We start from the raw sequence: 17790 nt of genomic DNA on the forward strand, positions 1-17790 counted from the left end.
CTCCAATTTTCCCCAAATTTTCCTCCAAATTCCCCCCAATTTTCCTCGAAATTCCCCCCAAATTCTCTACAAATTTCTCCCCAAATCCCCTACATTTCCCCAGATTTTCCCCAAACTTCCCCCAAATTCCCTCCAAAATCCCCTCAAATTTCCCCGAATTGTCCCCAAATTCCTTCCAAATTTCCCCCGAATTACCCCCAAATTTCCGCTCAAAATCCCCCCAAATTTCCTCTCACAATCCCCTCAATTTTCCACCAAACTCCCCCCAAAATTACCCTCAAATTTCCCCAAATTTCCCCCCAAATTCCCCCAGTTTTCCTCTGAACTTTCCCTAAATTTAAATTAGCGGTCCCGGGGACTCCAATTCCACACTCGGGGGTCCCTGGCACCCCCCACCCCGAATTTGGGGGTCCCGGGCACCCCAAAACCCTCGAGTAGCGTCCGGGGATCCCCAACCCCCCCAGCGGACCAGACCCCGAGACCCTGTCCCACCCCCCTGTCCCCAAATGTCCCCAAAATGTCCCCAAAGTGTCCCCAGGGCCTGTCCCTTATTTTTAGCCCCCCCCCGGATCCTCTTTCCCGGCTCCATTTGGGGACATTTGGGGACATCGGGGACACTTGGGGACACTTTGGGGTATTTGGGGATATTTGGGGATATTTGGGGACATTTGGGACCGGGGGGTGGGGCAGTGTCACCCAGGGGGTGGCACCGTGTCCGTCTGTCCCCGCCGTGTCCCCTCCCCGGGGCCGGAAGTGGCTGCGACTGTCCCTGTGTCCCCAAGGGGGTCCTGTCCGTCCTTGTCCCTGTCCCGGGGCTGCGTCCGAGTGTCACAGGGGCGGCTGTCTGTCTGTCTGTCACCCGGGGCCGTGTGTCTGTCCCCACGGTCTGTGTGTCCCCAGGGTGTCTCTGTCCCCTGCCTCTGTCCGTCCCCGCCTGTCCATCTGTCCCTCTCTCCGTGTGTCCATTCCCCTCCGTGTCCGTCTGTCCCCATCCCTGTCCCCGTGTCCATCTCAGTGTCCCCGTGACTCGGTGTCCGTGTGTCCATCCCCGTGTCCGTGTGTCCATCCGTGTCCCCGTGCCCATCTCCGTGTCCGTGTGTCCATCCCTGCGCCCGTCTCCGTGTCCGTGTGTCCATCCCTGTCCCCCGATGTCCCCGCGGTGTCCCTGGCGGTGGCTCCTGTCGCTGCTGTCGCTGCTGTCGCTGTTCCCGGGGGTCCCGGGGGGTCCCGGGGGCGTCCTGCCCCTCCCTCTCCCGGACGGGCGCAGCCGGGTCCTGCCCGCGACCCCCGCGACCCTCCCCGAGCTGCGCCGGCGCTTCCCGGTGCTGGCGCTGCTGCGGCGGAGCGGGGACCGGGGACAGCGGCCCGAGGAGCTGGCGGCGCTCGAGGTGGGCACTGGGAGGGACTGGGAGGGACTGGGAGGGAACTGGGAGGAACTGGGAGGGCACTGGGGGAGGCACTGAGGGGACCCGAGGGGACCCCGCGGGGCTCCCGGTGCTGGCGCTGCTCCGGCGAACCGGGGACACCGGGATGAGCTGGCTGCGCTGGATATGGACACTGGGAGCACTGGGAGGGCACTGGGAACACTGGGAGTGACACTGAGGGGACACAAAGGGACTCCGAGGGGACACAAAGGGACCCCGAGATGTTTCCCGGTGCTGGCGCTGCTCCGGTGGCGCCCCGGGGATACCGGCCCGAGGAGGGAGAGGTGGGAACTGGGAGCACTGGAAGCACTGGGAGGGAACTGAGAGCACTGGAAGCACTGGGAGGGCACTGGGATCACTGGGAGGGAACTGGGAGCACTGGGAGGGCACTGGGGGTGGCACTGAGGTGACACGAGGGGACCCCGTGGGGCTCCCGATGCTGGCGCTGCTCCTGCGAACCGGGAACACCGGGAGGAGCTGGCGGCGCTGGAGATGAGCACTGGGAGCACTGGGAGGGACTGGGAGGGCACTGGGAACACTGGGAGGGCACTGGGAACACTGGGAGGGCACCGGGAGCACTGGGGGTGGCACTGAGGGGACACGAGGGGACCCCGAGATGTTTCCCGGTGCTGGCGCTGCTCCGGTGGCGCCCCGGGGATACCGGCCCGAGGAGGGAGAGGCGGGAACTGGGAGCACTGGGAGGGAACTGGGAGGGACTGGGAGGGAACTAGGAGAACCTGGGGGGGGCGCTGAGGGACACTGAACGGCAGTGGGTGACAGTGGGGGACACTGGGGGGACAAAAAGGGACATTGGGGGGCACAGGGGACTGGGAGCCTGGAGGACACTGGGGGTCACAGGATGGACATTGAGGGCATCGGGGGGCACTGGGGGGCACTGGGGGGCACTGGGGACACCCAGGGTGGTGGCAGGTCCCCAGCCGTGTCCCCCCGTGTCCCCCCCAGCTGGTGGCGCAGGCGCTGGAGCCCCGCGGGGTCGGGCTCGGCCTCGTGGACACCGAGCGGGACCCGGAGCTGGCACAGGAATGGGGTACGGGGGGACCCCCAGAGACCCCCGGGGGGGCACGGGGACACCCAGAGACCCCCGGGACCTCCCGGGACCCCGGGTGGGCACAGGGACACCCCCAAATGGGCACAGGGACCCCTCCAGAGTCTTGTGGGTCACCCCAAAATGGGCATGGAGAACATCCCGGATCCCCAAACCAGACACAGGGACCCCCAAAACAGACCGAGAGACCCCTAAATTGGGCTCAGGGACCCCTAAATCTCTCCTAGGAACCCCATGGGACCCCCAAAGCAGACACAGGGACCCCCAAACCAGACCCAGGGACCTCCAAACCAGGCACAGGGATCCCCAAACCGGACACCAGGATCCACAAATGGGACCCAGGAACCCCATGGGACCCCCAAACCGGGCCCAGGGACCCCCAAATATCTCCCAGGAACCCCATGGGACCCCCAAACCGGGCTCAGGGACCCCCAAACCAGACACAGGGACCTCCAAACCAGGCACAGGGACCCCCAAATCAAACCCAGGGACCTCCAAACCAGGCACAGGGATCCCCAAACCGGACACCAGGATCCACAAATGGGACCCAGGAACCCCATGGGACCCCCAAACCGGGCCCAGGGACCCCCAAATATCTCCCAGGAACCCCATGGGACCCCCAAACCGGGCTCAGGGACCCCCAAACCAGACACAGGGACCTCCAAACCAGGCACAGGGACCCCCAAATCAAACCCAGGGACCTCCAAACCAGGCACAGGGATCCCCAAACCGGACACCAGGATCCACAAATGGGACCCAGAAACCCCATGGGATCCCCAAACCGGGCCCAGGGACCCCCCGGCCGTGCCCAGTGCCCCCCCCGAGTGCCCCCTCCCCCCGTGCCCCCCCCGAGTGCCCCTCCCCCCGTGCCCCAGGGCTGGCCGGCCCCGCCCGCCTGGCGCTGCTGCGGGGCGCGGCCGTGACCGAATATCGGGGGGAGCTGGCGGCGGCGGCGCTGCTGGAATTCCTGAGCCAGGTGAGACCCCCAGAGACCCCCCTGAGGCTCGGGGAGACCCCCCAGATCGTCATTGACCCCCAGGGCCCCCCCAGGAGCTGGGCCCCCCCGTGCAGGTGGTGGCAGCCGGGCAGCAGCTGCGGGACTTCGGGGACATCGAGGAGGAGCCCAAAGTCATCGGGTTCTTCGAGGGGCGGGACTCGGAGAGTGCGTGGGACACCTGGGGACACCTGGGGACACCTGGGACACCTGGGACAGCTGGGACACCTGGGACACCTGGGTCACCTGTGTGTCACCTGTGTCTCCTGTGTCAATCCCCAATCCCAATTCCCAATTCCCAGCCCTCAATCCCAATTCCCATTTCCCAACCAACAATCCCCAATTCCCCAGTCCCCAATTCCCAATCCCCAATCCCATTTCCCAATCCCAGTTCCAAATTCCCAATTCCATTACCCAATTCCCAGTTCCCAGTTCTTAATCCCCCATACCAGTTCCCAGTTCCAAATTTCCAATCCGAATCCCAGTTCCCCATTCCCAGTTCCCAATCCCATTTCCCAATCCCAGTTCCCCATTCCCAGTTCTCAATCCCAGTTCCCCATTCCCAGTTCTCATTCCCAGTTCCCATTCCCAGTTCCCATTCCCAGTTCCCATTCCCAGCTCCCATTCCCAGTTCCCATTCCCAGTTCCCCCCGTTCCCCCCCAGCCTTCCAGTCCTTCTCCGCTGCCGCCCAGCGCTTCCACCCCTCCCTCCTCTTCTTCGCCACCTTCGACCCCCAGGTGAGGAGGGGGACACCCCTTGGGGGGGGGGGCTGGGTGACCCTCTGAGACCCCCCCAAAACCCCCCAAAATCCCCCCAGGCAGCTCAGGAGTTGGGGATGAAGCTGAACCAGGTCGATCTCTACGAGCCCTTCCTGGAGCAGCCCCGGAGCTTCTGGGGGGACTCCGGGGACCCCTCGGGGGTCGCAGAGTTCCTGGGGAGCAGCAAGAGGTGGGAACGGGGGGACCCCACCCCAAATTGGGGGTCCTGGGGGTGGGGGGAGCAGGGAACTGCTGGGGCTGGTTGCCATGGGGACAGGATGCTGAGAGAAAGGGGTTGCTATGGGGATGTGGTTGCTATGGGGATGTGGTTGCTATGGGAGGTGGTTGCTATGGGGACAGGATGCCAAGAGGAGGGGGTTGCTATGGGGATATGGTTTCTATGGGATGTGAATGCTATGGGGATGTGGTTGCTATGGGCGGTGGTTGCCATGGGGACAGGATGCTGAGAGAAGGGGGTTGCTATGGGGATGTGGTTTCTATGGGGACACGGTTCCCATGAGAATGTGGTTGCTATGGGGATGTGGTTACTATGGGCTGCTGCCATGGGGACCAGTTGCTATGGGGACTGGTTGCCATGGGGATGGAGTTTCCATGGAGAGGTGGTTGCCATGGGGACAGGTTGAAGTGAGGATGTGGTTGCCGTGGGGACTGGTTGCCATGGGAATGTGGCTGCTCTGGGCATGTGATGGTTATGGGGAGGTGGTTGTCATGGCAATGTGGTTGTCATGGAGATGATTCACATAGGTATAGGTTGCCATGGGGAGATGGTTGCTATGGGGATGTGGTTGCTATGGGGATGTGGTTGCTATGGCAACTTGGTTGCTATAGGGATTTGGTTGCTATGGGGATGTGGTTGCCACGGAAGATGGTTACCATGGGGATCCTGTTGCCATGGGGATGTGGTTGCCATGGGGATCCGGTTGCCATGGTGACAGCAGATTCTCCCCCCATCTCCCCTCACCCTTTTCCCACTCTGACCCCACTCTGTGAGGCCCCAGCTCCGCTCTGGGGGGGCGGCGCTGCCTCGGGGGGTGTTTGGGGGTCCAGGGGGGTCCCGGGGGGGTCCCGGGGGGGGGTCGGGGCCCGGCCGAGCCCCCCCGAGCCGGGCAGGGTTAAAGCCGCGGGTGCTGCCGGGAGATTCCCGCAGCTTTAATCCCCCCCGGATCATCCCCCCCCCCGCCGCGGCCTCAATCCCGAGGGACATCGGAGACCCTCCTCGGGGGGGGGGAGGGACACGGGGGGGCTCATCCCTGTCACCCCCTCCCCAATCCCAGCTGTTCTGACCCCCCAAACTGCTGCCCCCCCCCAATTTGAGCCCCCCTCCCCAGCAGCACCCGGGAGGGGGGTCCAGCGGCTCCTGGGGGGCGCTGAAATTTGGGGGTGCCCCTCACCCCCCCTAAACCCCCCCAGGGCCACTCTGCGGAAACTCAAAGCTCAGAGCGTGTCCGAGAGCTGGGTGAGTGTGGGGGGGGTCCCGGTGCCCCCCAAAACTCGGGGGCGCTCGAGGGACACCTGGGGACACTCAGGGGACACCCCCCGGTCACTGTGACCCCCCCGTGTCCCCCCAGGAGCTCCCGGACGGGATCCACATCGTGGCCTTCGCCGAGGGGGATGATCCCGGTGAGGGGGGGCGGGAAGGGAATTGGGGGGGTCCCGGGGGGGTCCCGCCCCCCCGAATCCCCCCTGACCCTTCCCCCCAGATGGGTTCGAGTTCCTGGAAATCCTGAGGGAGGTGGCGCAGGACAAGAGGGACAATCCCGACTTCAGCATCCTGTGGATCGACCCCGATGATTTCCCGATGGTACCGGAACCTGGGGGGAGGGGACACACAGGGACCCCCCTGTCCCCTCCCCCCGGGGGGTCTGACACCCCTGTCCCCTCCCCCAGCTCATCCCCTCCTGGGAGGACAATTTCGACATTGACCTGTCCCGGCCCCAGCTCGGCATGGTCAATGGCACTGACCACGTGAGTGTCACCCCAGTGCCACCCAGTGTCACCCCAGTGGTCAATGGCACTGACCACGTGAGTGTCACCCCAGTGTCACCCCAATGGCACCCCCAGTGTCACCCAGTGTCACTCAGAGTCACCCAGTGTCACCCCAGTGGTCAATGGCACTGACCACGTGAGTGTCACCCAGTGTCACCCCAATGAGACCCCTAGTGTCACCCTGGTGTCACCCCTGTGGTCAATGGTACTGAGCATGTGAGTGTCACCCCCATCACAGTGTCCCCCACACCCTGTGTCACCCTGTGTCACCCCATGTCCCCAATGTCCCCATGTCCCCGTGTCCCCAGGCCCGCAGCGTGTGGCTGGACATGCAGGACGAGGACGATCTGCCGGGGCCTGAGGAGGTGCTGGAGTGGCTGGAGGACGTTCTGGAGGGGGACACTGGGGACACTGGGGACACTGGGGACAGCGATGATGACGATGGTGATGAAGATGATGAGGATGAAGATGATGACGATGATGACAATGACGATGAGGACGAAGATGGTGACAATGACAACGATGATGATGATGACAATGACAACAACTGATAATGACGACGATGATGGTGATGATGATGATGGAGACAATGATGATGATGACATTGATGGTGACAACAAAGGCAATGATGATGACAGTGACAATGAAGATGATGATGATGGTGGCGATGATGACGATAGCAATGATGATAATGATAATTATAGACAATTATAATAGTGATAATAATAATAACAATAATGATGATGATGATGAAAATTATGTCAATGATGATGATAATTACAATGATGATCATGATGACGATGACAATGATGATGACCAGGACATAAAATCCCCAAGGGGGCAGGGAGTGTCCCCAGGTGAATGGGGATCCCTGGGGATGGGTGAGATCCCTGTGTGAGATCCCTGAGATCCTGGATTGGGGTCCCCCAGACAAGATTCCCTGGTGAGACCCATGTACAAGATCCCAGTGCCAGATCCCAGTGCAAAATTCCCTGTGTGAGATCCCAGTGCTGGATCCCAGTGCAAAATCCTCGTGCAAAATTCCCAGTACCAGATCCCTGGGTGAGATTCCCAGTGCCAGATCCCTGGGTGAGATTCCCAGTGCCAGATCCCTGGGTGAAATTCCCAGTTCCAGATCCCTGGGTGAGATTCCCAGTGCCAGATCCCTGTATGAGATTCCCCACACCAGATCCCTGGGTGAGATTCCCAGTGCCAGATCCCTGTGTGAGATTCCCAGTTCCAGATCCCTGGGTGAGATTCCCAGTGCCAGATCCCTGGGTGAAATTCCCACTTCCAGATCCCTGGGTGAGATTCCCAGTGCCAGATCCCTGGGTGAAATTCCCACTTCCAGATCCCTGGGTGAGATTCCCAGTTCCAGATCCCTGGGTGAGATTCCCAGTGCCAGATCCCTGGGTGAAATTCCCAGTTCCAGATCCCTGGGTGAGATTCCCAGTTCCAGATCCCTGGGTGAGATTCCCCACACCAGATCCCTGGGTGAGATTCCCAGTGCCAGATCCCTGTATGAGATTCCCCACACCAGATCCCTGTGTGGGATCCCAGTGCCACATCCCTGTGCCAGATCCTCTGTAGAAGATCCCTGTATAAGATCCCCTGGGTGAGATTCCCGAAGGAAATCCACTCTGTACAAGATCCCTGGGACAGATCACTGCATGGGATCCCCACATGAGATCCCTGAGCCAAATTCCTGTGTAGGATTCCCTACATGAGATCCCTGAGTGAGATCCCTGTACAAGAGCCCAGTGCCAAATTCCAGTGTGGGATCCCACTGCCAAATCCACCTGTGGGATTCCAGTGTGGGATCCCAGTGTGGGATCCCAATTCCAGATCCCAGTGTCAGATCCCAGTATGGGATCCCTGTGACACATCCCAGTATGGAATCCCACAACCAGATCCCAGTGCAGGACGTCAGAGTGGGATCCCAGCGCCAGATCCCAATTCCACATCCCAGAATGGGATCCCATTACCAGATCCCATTACCGGATCCCATTATGGGATCCCAACACCAGATCCCCTCCCGGGGCCGTGTGTGACAATGTCCCCCCCTTGTCCCCCCCTCAGCCCCGGCGGTGACACCGCGAGGACCCCAAATCTCGGAGGGGGGAACACGGGGGAGGTGGGGGAGGGCGCGGCGGCTCCTCCCCGCTGACCCCGCCCCTCCAAGCCCCGCCCCCACCGACCCCTCCCCGTTAAGCTCCGCCCACCCCCGCTCAGAGCGGCGGCACCGAGAGCCCGAGCGGCGGCACCGGCACCGGCACCGGGAGCGGCACCGGCAGCGCCCGCGGCCGGTAAGTGCGGGTGGGGAGGGGGCCAGGCCCCACCGAGAGACCCCCGGCCCCGCCGAGAGACCCCCGGGCCCGGGAACGGCCCCGGCGGCCGCACCGGCACCGGATGGACCCGCGGCCGCCGCCTCCATCCGCTCCCGGCGCCGCTCCCGGGGCCGCTCCCGCTGCTCTCCAGCGGCCCCGGATCTCGGTGATGCCCCCCCCGCTCTGTGCGCCCCCCCCGCTCCGGTGATGCCCCCCCGGGAGGGCAGGAAGGGGTTAATGGTGCCGGTGGTCGCGGTCAGGGTCCCCCGGTGCCCCCCGTTCTGCCCCATCCCCCGCCTTTCACTTCCCCTTTCGCTGCCGGGGGGGCTCGAACCCGTGACGCGCTGAGGGGGGGACACGCGGTGGCTCCCGGTCCCCACGCGGGACGCGGGACCCGCCATCCCCCCTGTCCCGGTCCCGGTCCCGGTCCCGGTTCCCATCCCGGTCCCGTCCCCCCCTGTCCCGCTCCCCACTCGGGACACGGGGTCCCCCCATCCCCCCGTGTGACAGCGGGACCCCCATCCCCGCCGTGTCCCCCCCCGTGGGTGCCACCCGCTCCCCGTGGGAGCCGCCCGCCCGTCCCGTCCCCGCGGTGCCACCCAGTGCTCCCAGTACCGCCCAGTACCATCGGTGCCACCGCATCCCCCGGGACGGGACGGGGTGTGACCCCCCCCGGGGCTGTGGGGACCTCAAAAGGGATTTTTTTTTGGGTGTGGGGGGGCTCGTGGCCGCGCCCCCCGGGGCACGCGCGTGGGGAGGGGGCGCGTGAGGCGGTCACGCGCCGGCGGCGGGGGCCAAACTGGGGCCAAACTGGTCCCGAACTGGGCCGCGGGAGGCGCCGCCGCTTCCGCGTCTCGGCTCCGGGACGGGGCGGGGGCCCGGGAAAGGGACCGGGATCGGGGGAGGGGGTCCCAGGAATCATCGCCCCCCGCCCCACGGAGCGGCCACGAGTGGGGAAACCGAGCCGCGATCGGGGTGTGGGGAAAGGATCGCGGGCAGCTGCGCCCCAGATGTGCCCCAGATGTGCCCCAGATGTGCGAGGTGCGGCCGCGGGGATGCTGCGGCCGCCGGGGCAGCGCGGGACCCCCGCGACACGGGGGGGACACACCGTGGGGCAGGGAGGGGACACGGGGGGACACGCGGGACCGGAGAGTGACCGTGGGGCCGGAGCCGAGTCCGTGGGGCCGGACAGTGGGGTCGGGACCGGACAGTGGGGTCAGGGCCTGACAGTGGGGTCAGGGCCGTGTCCGTGGGGCCGGACAGTGGGGTCAGGGCCGGACAGTGGGGTCAGGGCCGTGTCCGTGGGGCCGGACAATGTCCATGGGGCCGGGCTGTGTCCGTGGGGCCGGACAGTGGGGATGGACAGTGGGGTCAGGGCCGTGTCCGTGGGGCTGGACAATGTCCGTGGGGCCGGGCTGTGTCCGTGGGGCCGGACAGTGGGGTCAGGGCTGTGTCCGTGGGGCCGGACAGTGGGGATGGACAGTGGGGTCAGGGCCGTGTCCGTGGGGCTGGACAATGTCCGTGGGGCCGGACAGTGGGGTTGGACAGTGGCTCAGGGCCGTGTCCGTGGGGCCGCAGCCGTGACTCGCATTCCGGGGGGGCCCGAGGCGGCCGCGCCGCTCCCCGAGCCACAAAAGGCCCCTTGTCCCCACGCTGCGTGGGGGGGCCCGTGGGGGACCCTCCCCCCGCGTCCCGCTCTCCCCACCCACCCCAAAAACACGCGGAGGGGGGGGGGGGTATGGGGGGGGGGGGGCAGCGATGCCATCGGCGCCCCCCAGACCCCCCGGGGGACACAAAAGCAGGAAGGGACCGTCCCACGCGTGTCCCGCGCCCCCCAGACCGGGATGAACCCCCCAAACCCCCCGAGCCCCCCTCCCGCCCCACCGAATGGGGCCCCGCGCGGCCCCGCCCCTCCTGAATATTCATGAGGCGCTTTGCATGAGAAACGTGAATGGGGCGGGGGGTCCCACGGGGGGAGGTCCCACGGGGGGAGCGGGGGGGGGCGTCCTGGCCATTTTCACCCCCCCATTCCCATTCCCATCCCGATCATTTCCCGGCGAATTCACGCGGGGGGGTCGGGCCGGGCCTGGGAACGCGGGAGGGGCCGGAGGGGCGGGGGGGGGGTCCCGGTCCCCGCCCCCCCCCCCCGGAAGGCCCCGTGTCCGGCCGGGGCTGAGTCATCGGCGGCCTTAAAGGGGCCGCGCGCTCGGACACGGGGGGGGAGGGGCTGGGAGTGGGGGGGAGGCGCTGTTATGGGGGGGGGCAGGGTTTGTGCGTGGGGGGGGGCGTGGGGGGAGTGTTTTGGGGGGGGAGGGGTTGTTATTGGAGAGGAGCGTGGGGGGGACGCGTCTGTGCGTGGGGGGAGCGTCTGTTCCTCGGGGGGGCGTGGGCGGGGTGTCGGTGATGGGGGGGGGTCTCACGTGTGGGGGGGGTTGTTTACCGAGTGCAGTCACGAGTGGGGGGGTCTGGAGTGGGGGGGGGGCGTTGTTTACGGGAGTAGTCACGAGAGGGGGGGGGACAGCGACAGTTCCCCGTGTGTGACACTCCCCAGCGCGTCCCTGGGATTTTTGGGGGGTCCCAAAAAGGTGCGGGGGGTTTTTGGGGAGGGGGGGGGGGGAAGGGGCAGGCGGGTGATGCGTTACCGTGGCAACCGCATCCCTGCGTGGGCGGCAGTGTCGCCATGGCAACGGGGAGCGGCGGGAGAGGGGGGACAGTGAGTGACCCCCCCCCAAAAAAAAATAACAAACACAGGTGAGACCCCCCACGGAGCGGGGGGAGGGTGTAAAGTCAATGAATTTGGGGTGCGAAAAGGGGGGTCAGTGTGAGTTTGGGGGGCTGAGTGTGAATTTGGGATCAGTGTGAATTTGGGGGAGTCAATGTGAATTTGGGGGGGTCAGTGTGAATTTGGGGGATCAGTGAATTTGGGATCAGTGTGAAATTTGGGGGTCAGTGTGAATTTGGGATCAGTGTGAATTTGGGGGGAGTCAATGTGAATTTGGGGGGGTCAGTGTGAATTTGGGGGTCAGTGTGAATTTGGGATCAGTGTGAAATTTGGGGGTCAGTGTGAATTTGGGATCAGTGTGAATTTGGGGTGAATGTGCCCCGAGGGGGTCAGTGAAAAGGGGGAGTCAGTGTGAATTTGGAGGAGTCAGTGTGAATTTGGGGAGGGTCAGTGAATTTGGGATCAGTGTGAATTTGGGGGGGGTCAGTGTGAATTTGGGGAGGTCAGTGAATTTGGGATCAGTGTGAATGTGGGGGGGTCAGCGTGCAAAGGTGGGGGGTCAGTGTGAATTTCGGGGGTCAGTGTGAATTTGGGATCAGTGTGAATTTGGGGTGTCAGTGAATTTGGGCGGTCAGCGTGAATTTGGGGTGTCAGTGAATTTGGGATCAGTGTGAGTTTGGGGGGGTCAGTGTGAATTTCGGGGGTCAGTGTGAATTTGGGATCAGTGTGAATTTGGGGTGTCAGTGAATTTGGGCGGTCAGTGTGAATTTGGGGTGTCAGTGAATTTGGGATCAGTGTGAGTTTGGGGGGGTCAGTGAATTTGGGGGGATCTGTGAGTTTGGGGTGTCAGTGAATTTGGGGGCTCACTGTGAATTTGGGCTCTGCGAATTTGGGGTCACTGTGAATTTGGGGGATCAGTGTGAATTTGGGCTCAGTGTGAATTTGGGGGCTCACTGTGAATTTGGGGGATCAGTGTGAATTTGGGCTCAGTGCGAATTTGGGGTCACTGTGAATTTGGGGGATCAGTGTGAATTTGGGGTGACAGTCCCAGCTGTCCCCAGCTCCCCGTGTGAACAGCCCCGTGCCAAGGGGGGGTCGGGGGGTCCGTGCGAGCCCCCCCGCGCTGGGGGGGAGGGGCTGGCGGGGGGGGCACACGGAGCAGCCGCCGTCGGTCCCGGCTCGGTCCCTGTCACAGCCCGTGAGCGTCACATGAGTCACGGCCGGGGGGCTGGGCTGGCACCGGGACTGAGCCCGCGGCGACAGCGGGACTGGGGACTGTCGTGACAGCAGGACTGGGGCTGGCGACACGGTGACAGCAGAGACTGGGGCTGGGGACAGTCGTGACTTGGATGGCTGAGGACACTGGTGACACTGGTGACTGAGCCTGGGGACACTTGTGACACCAGTGGATGAGGCTGGGGACAGTCGTGACATGGGTGGCTGAGTACCCTGACACTCGTGACACGCATGGCTGAGAGCAGGAGCGCTCATGTCACACATGGCCGTGTCCCATGACACTCATGTCACACATGGCCGTGTCCCCGTCCTTCACACCGTGTCCCCGCAGCCACGGCCGTGTCCCCTGTCCCTCATGTCACCTGTGTGCCTGCAGCCATGTCCCAGTCCTGTGTTCCCGATGTCTCTGATGTCCCTAATGTCGCTGATGCCCCCCATGTCCCCTGTCGCTGCTGTCGCTGATGTCGCTGATGTCCCCTGTCCCTAATGTCGCTGATGTCGCTGATGTCCCCCATGTCCCCTGTCGCTGTCGCTCATGTCCCCTGTCCCCTGTCCCCAGCCATGGCCGAGTACCGCACTCTGCTGGAGGAGCTGGCCCAGAACATCACGGCCGAGGACCTGGAGCAGCTCAAGTCGGCGTGTCGCGAGGACATCCCCAGCGGGGAGGGGGACGCCATCGCCACCGGCCACCACTGGTTCGCCTTCCTGGAGCGCCACAGCAAACTGGACCGAGGTGGGAGCCGGGGACACCCCGTGCCAGCGGCACTGTCCCCTCCCCGCCCCGGGGCTGCTCCAGCCCTGGGCTGTCCCCACCCGTGTCCCCTGAGCACTGTCCCCATCCCTGTCCCCTGTCCCAATCCCTGTCCCCTGTCCCCATCCCTGTCCCCTGTCCCAATCCATGTCCCCATCACCTGAGCACTGTCCCCATCCCTGTCCCCTGTCCCAATCCATGTCCCCATCACCTGAGCACTGTCCCCATCCCTGTCCCCTGTCCCAATCCATGTCCCCTGTCCCAATCCCTGTCCCCATCACCTGAGCCCTGCCCCAGTCCCTGTCACCGCTCCTCTCTCCCAGTTCCTGTCCCTATTCTCTGTCTCGTCCCCATCCTCATCCTACCCCTGTCCCTGTCCCTTTTCTCCATCCTGTCCCCTGTCCCCATCCCCTGTCCATCTTGTCCCCACCCTGTCCCCATCCTTGTCCCCGTTTCCATCCCACCCCATCCCTGTCCCTTTACTTGTGTCCATCCTGTCCCTGTCCCCATCCTTGTCCCCATCTCCATCCCAACCCTATCCCTGTCCAATCCCTGTCCCCGTCCCCATCCCGTCCCTCTCCTGTCCCCATCCCGTCCTCTCCCCTGTCCCCAGTCCTGTCCCCATCCTTGTCCCTGTCCCATCCCTGTCCCTATCCTGTCCCCGTCCCTGTCCCCATCCCTGTCCCACTCCTGTCCTCACCCTTGTCCCTGTCCCCATCCCGTCCTCTCCCGTCCCCAGTCCTGTCACCATCCTTGTCCCTGTCCCCGTCCCGTCCCTGTCCCTCCCCTGTCCCCGTCTCTGTCCCCATCCCTGTCCCTTTCCTGTCCCCATCCTTGTCCCTGTCCCCGTCCCGTCCCTGTCCCTCTCCTGTCCCCATCCTTGTCCCTGTCTCCATCCCGTCCTCTCCCCTGTCCCTGTCCCCACCCTTGTCCCTGTCCCCGTCCCGTCCCTGTCCCAATCCCTGTCCCCACCCTTGTCCCTGTCCCCATTCCGTCCCTGTCCCCATCCTTGTCCCTGTCCCTATCCTGTCCCCACCCTTGTCCCTGTCCCCGTCCCGTCCCTGTCCCTATCCTGTCCCCATCCCCGCCCTTGTCCCCGCCCTCGTCCCTCTGGGCCCCGGTGGCCGCAGCGCGGGTGGCCCGAGCCCAGCACGTGTCCCGTGTGTGTCCCGTGTGTGTCCCGTGTGTGTCCCCGCGTGTCCCCGCGTGTCCCCGTGTCGCAGACAACCTGTCGTACATCGAGCACATCTTCGAGATCTCGCGGCGCCCGGACCTGCTGACCAAGGTGGTGCAGTACCGCACGCAGGTGCTCAAGATCTCCGAGGAGGACGAGGTGGACACCAAGCTCACCCGCATCCCCAGCGCCAAAAAGTACAAGGGTGAGACCCCCCCCCAAATGGGGACAGCGGGGGGGAGGGGGACAGCCAGGGCACACAGAGACCCCCCCCAAATGGGGACAGCGGGGGGGAGGGGGACAGCCAGGGCACACAGAGACCCCCCCCCAAATGGGGACAGCGGGGGGGAGGGGGACAGCCAGGGCACACAGAGACCCCCCAAATGGGGACAGGGACAGCCAGGGCACACGGAGACCCCCCCCAAATGGGGACAGCGGGGGGGAGGGGGACAGCCAGGGCACACAGAGACCCCCCAAATGGGGACAGGGACAGCCAGGGCACACAGAGACCCCCCCGAAATGGGGACAGCGGGGGGGAGGGGGACAGCCAGGGCACACAGAGACCCCCCCAAATGGGGACAGCCAGGGCACACAGAGACCCCCCCCCAAATGGGGAGAGGGACAGCCAGGGCACACAGAGAGACCCCCCAAATGGGGAGAGGGACAGCCAGGGCACACAGAGACCCCCCCCAAATGGGGACAGAGAGGGACAGGGACAGCCAGGGCACACAGAGACCCCCCCCCAAATGGGGACACTGGGGGGGACAGGGACAGCCAGGGCACACAGAGACCCCCCCCAGGGACAGGGACCCCTGAATTTGGGAGATGGAACCTCAGGGAAAGGGAGGAATGGGGCAGGGACAGGGACCCCTCCCCAGTTATCCCAGAGTAGGGACAGGGACCCCTCCCCAGTTATCCCAGAGTAGGGACAGAGACCCCCACCAAAAAGGGTTGGGGACCCCCAGGGACAGGGGTAGAGGGGGACAGGGTGGGGACACTCGGGGACAGCGCACAGAGAGACCCCAGGGACAGAGACCCCTCCCCAATTATCCCAGAGTAGGGACAGAGACCCCCAATGGAGAAAAGACCCCCCCAGGAAGGGCTGGGGAATCCCTGGCAGGGCTGGGACCCCCAAAATAGGGAGAGGGACCCCTCCCCAATTATCCCAGGGTAGGGACAGAGACCCCTCCCCAAGAAGGACTGAGGACCCCCAAGAGAGGTTGGGACACTCAGGTAGGGATGGGACCCCCAAAATAGAGACAAGGACCCCTCCCCAATTATCCCAAAGCTGTGACAGGGACCCCCAGGGGAATAAAAGACCCCCCAGGAAAGGTTGGAGGGGACCCCCAGGTAGAAGTGGGGACCCCCAGGAAAGGTTTGGGACCCCCAGGAAAGGTTTGGGACCCCCTGGAAAGGTTGGGGACCCCCTGGAAGGGTTGGAGACCCTCTGTGGTGGGGGGGGGACACACCCCCAGACCCCCCTGACCCCCCCGTGTCCCCCCCCCCAGACATCATCCGACAGCCCTCGGAGGAGGAGATCATCAAACTGGCCCCCCCCCCGAAAAAGGCCTGAGCAGGAGGAGCAGCCCCCCCAAAACCCCCCAGAACCCCCTCCCCAAATTCAGCCCTAAGGGGGAGGGGGGCTCAGGGGAGGGGGAGGGGCACCAACAGCGTCTTAAACCCCCCCCCTCAAAAATGGGGAGGGGGATTTGGGGGGGACCCCCCCAAAAAGGTCTCGATTGGGGGTGGGGGGGGAAGAATTGGGGACCCCCCCTCAAATATGGGTGAGTTGAGGGGGGGGTATAAAAAATGGGACCACCCCCTCCCCCACATCATAATTTGGGGGGGTTGAAAATATTGGGACACCCCCCCCACCCTAAATTTTGGGGTCACAGGCATTTGAGCCCCCCCACCCAAATTTGGGGGGGGTTAAAATATTAGGACCCCCCCCACCCTAATTTTGGGGGGGTCACAGACATTTTGAGACCCCTGACCCCAATTTTTGGGGGGTCACAAGCATTGGGAGCCCCCCAAATTCTTGGGGGGGGGGTCACAGGAGGGTTGGGGGAAGTTCAGGAGGGTGCTGAGGTCAGGGATGATTTTGGGGGGGGGGGGGTGAACCCCAAAACCCCCCCAGGGGCTGCAGCAGGAGGGAACAAGGAGGTGACAAAAAGGGAGGGGGGGCAGTGAGTGGTGACCCCCCAAAATTGGGGGAAAAAAACAAAAATTGAGAAAAAAAAAACCCAAAAAATTCCCATTTTTTAGGGGGGACAAAGTGGTGACCCAGCAAAATTGGGGGGGAAAAAAATACAAAATTGGGAAAAAAACAAAAAATGTCCATTTTTTGGGGGGGGCAGGAAGTGATGACCCCCCACAAAATTGGGGAAAAATACCTTAAAATTCCCATTTTTGGGGTGGGAGACAAAGTGGTGACCCCCCCAAATTTTGGGAAAAAAACCCCCTAAATTTCTCTTTTTTTTTGGGGGGGGGGGAGGCCCAGAAAACTGTGACCCCCAAAACTGGGGAAAAAACCACCAAAATTGAGGGAAAATCCCCAAAATTCCCTTTTTTGGGGTGAGTGACTAAGTGGTGACCCCCCCAAAACTGAGGAAAACCCCAGAATTTTCATTTTTGGGGGGCAAAATGTGTTGACCCCCCCCCAAAATCCTTTTTTGGGGGGACAGGTTGGAGGTGGTGACCCCCCCAAAATTGAGGAAAAAAACCCCAAAATTCCCATTTTTGGGGGGATGGGCAGCAAGAAATAACCCCTAAAATTGGGGAAAAACCCCCAAAAATTTCATTTTTTAAGGGGGTCCCCCCAATAATTTATGAGGGGGGGGAGCCCCTCCCCCAGTACCAAACTGGGAGGGAGGAGCCCTCAAACTGGGCGGGGTGGGGGAGGGGATTTTGGGGGTTCAGGTTTAGTTACTAACCCAGGATAGGGAGGGGAGGGGCAGCAGAGTTAATTAAATGTTAATTAATTAATATATTTTATTTAATAAAAGCTAAAACCCGCAGCAGCCACCGGCTCGTGTGTCCCCTCCCCCTTTTTCCCTGTGCCCCTCCCCCCACCCAAATTCTCCCTGTCCCTTCCCCTCCCCCCCCTCCCCCTTTATTTATTGTCCCCACCCCCAGGAATGTCCCCAAATCTTTGTGAAAAACGCTGGATTTGGTGAAAAATCGACTGTTTTGGACCCCCCCATGTGAGGGGGGGGTTGTCCCCAAAAAATTCCCTCCCCTCCCCCCCAAAAAATTCCCTCCCCTCCCCCCCCCAGACCGTGCTGACTGTGTATTGATAAAGATGGAAAAAAGCTGCTCTGTGAGAGGGTT

General features: G+C 63.2%; 2 protein-coding genes and 1 long non-coding RNA gene across 4 annotated transcripts; all 3 read left to right on the plus strand.

The window, feature by feature from the left end:
- Nucleotides 1–930: 930 nt before the first annotated feature.
- LOC306816725 (calsequestrin-1-like) lies at nucleotides 931–6801 on the plus strand (the record flags this gene model as incomplete). The annotated part of the gene is made up of 12 exons (XM_079333158.1): nucleotides 931–1051; nucleotides 1140–1388; nucleotides 2388–2472; nucleotides 3366–3466; nucleotides 3541–3652; nucleotides 4149–4222; nucleotides 4303–4433; nucleotides 5675–5720; nucleotides 5833–5884; nucleotides 5965–6065; nucleotides 6152–6229; nucleotides 6559–6801. The coding sequence occupies exons 2-12, from the start codon at nucleotides 1149–1151 to the stop codon at nucleotides 6799–6801; spliced, it is 1263 nt and encodes a 420-aa protein (XP_079189284.1). The 5' UTR covers nucleotides 931–1051; nucleotides 1140–1148.
- Nucleotides 4484–5236, plus strand: LOC306816728. The gene is made up of 3 exons (XR_013777767.1): nucleotides 4484–4683; nucleotides 4717–5062; nucleotides 5130–5236. It is a non-coding gene; the product is annotated as an uncharacterized lncRNA (long non-coding RNA).
- A 1648-nt stretch (nucleotides 6802–8449) lies between the features above and the next one.
- PEA15 (proliferation and apoptosis adaptor protein 15) lies at nucleotides 8450–16703 on the plus strand. 2 transcript variants are annotated; one of them, XM_079333165.1, is made up of 4 exons: nucleotides 8450–8556; nucleotides 13095–13268; nucleotides 14510–14665; nucleotides 15969–16698. In XM_079333165.1, the coding sequence occupies exons 2-4, from the start codon at nucleotides 13097–13099 to the stop codon at nucleotides 16031–16033; spliced, it is 393 nt and encodes a 130-aa protein (XP_079189291.1). In that variant the 5' UTR covers nucleotides 8450–8556; nucleotides 13095–13096; the 3' UTR covers nucleotides 16034–16698. The 2 variants fall into 2 exon arrangements, with proteins under 2 accessions (XP_079189291.1, XP_079189290.1); XM_079333164.1 differs by lacking the exon at nucleotides 8450–8556 and adding an exon at nucleotides 9474–9618 and having other exon boundaries at nucleotides 15969–16703.
- Nucleotides 16704–17790: the final 1087 nt, after the last annotated feature.

This window comes from Erithacus rubecula, assembly GCF_903797595.1.
Source record: "Erithacus rubecula genome assembly, contig: scaffold_847_arrow_ctg1, whole genome shotgun sequence".
Classification (NCBI taxonomy): Eukaryota; Metazoa; Chordata; class Aves; order Passeriformes; family Muscicapidae; genus Erithacus; species Erithacus rubecula.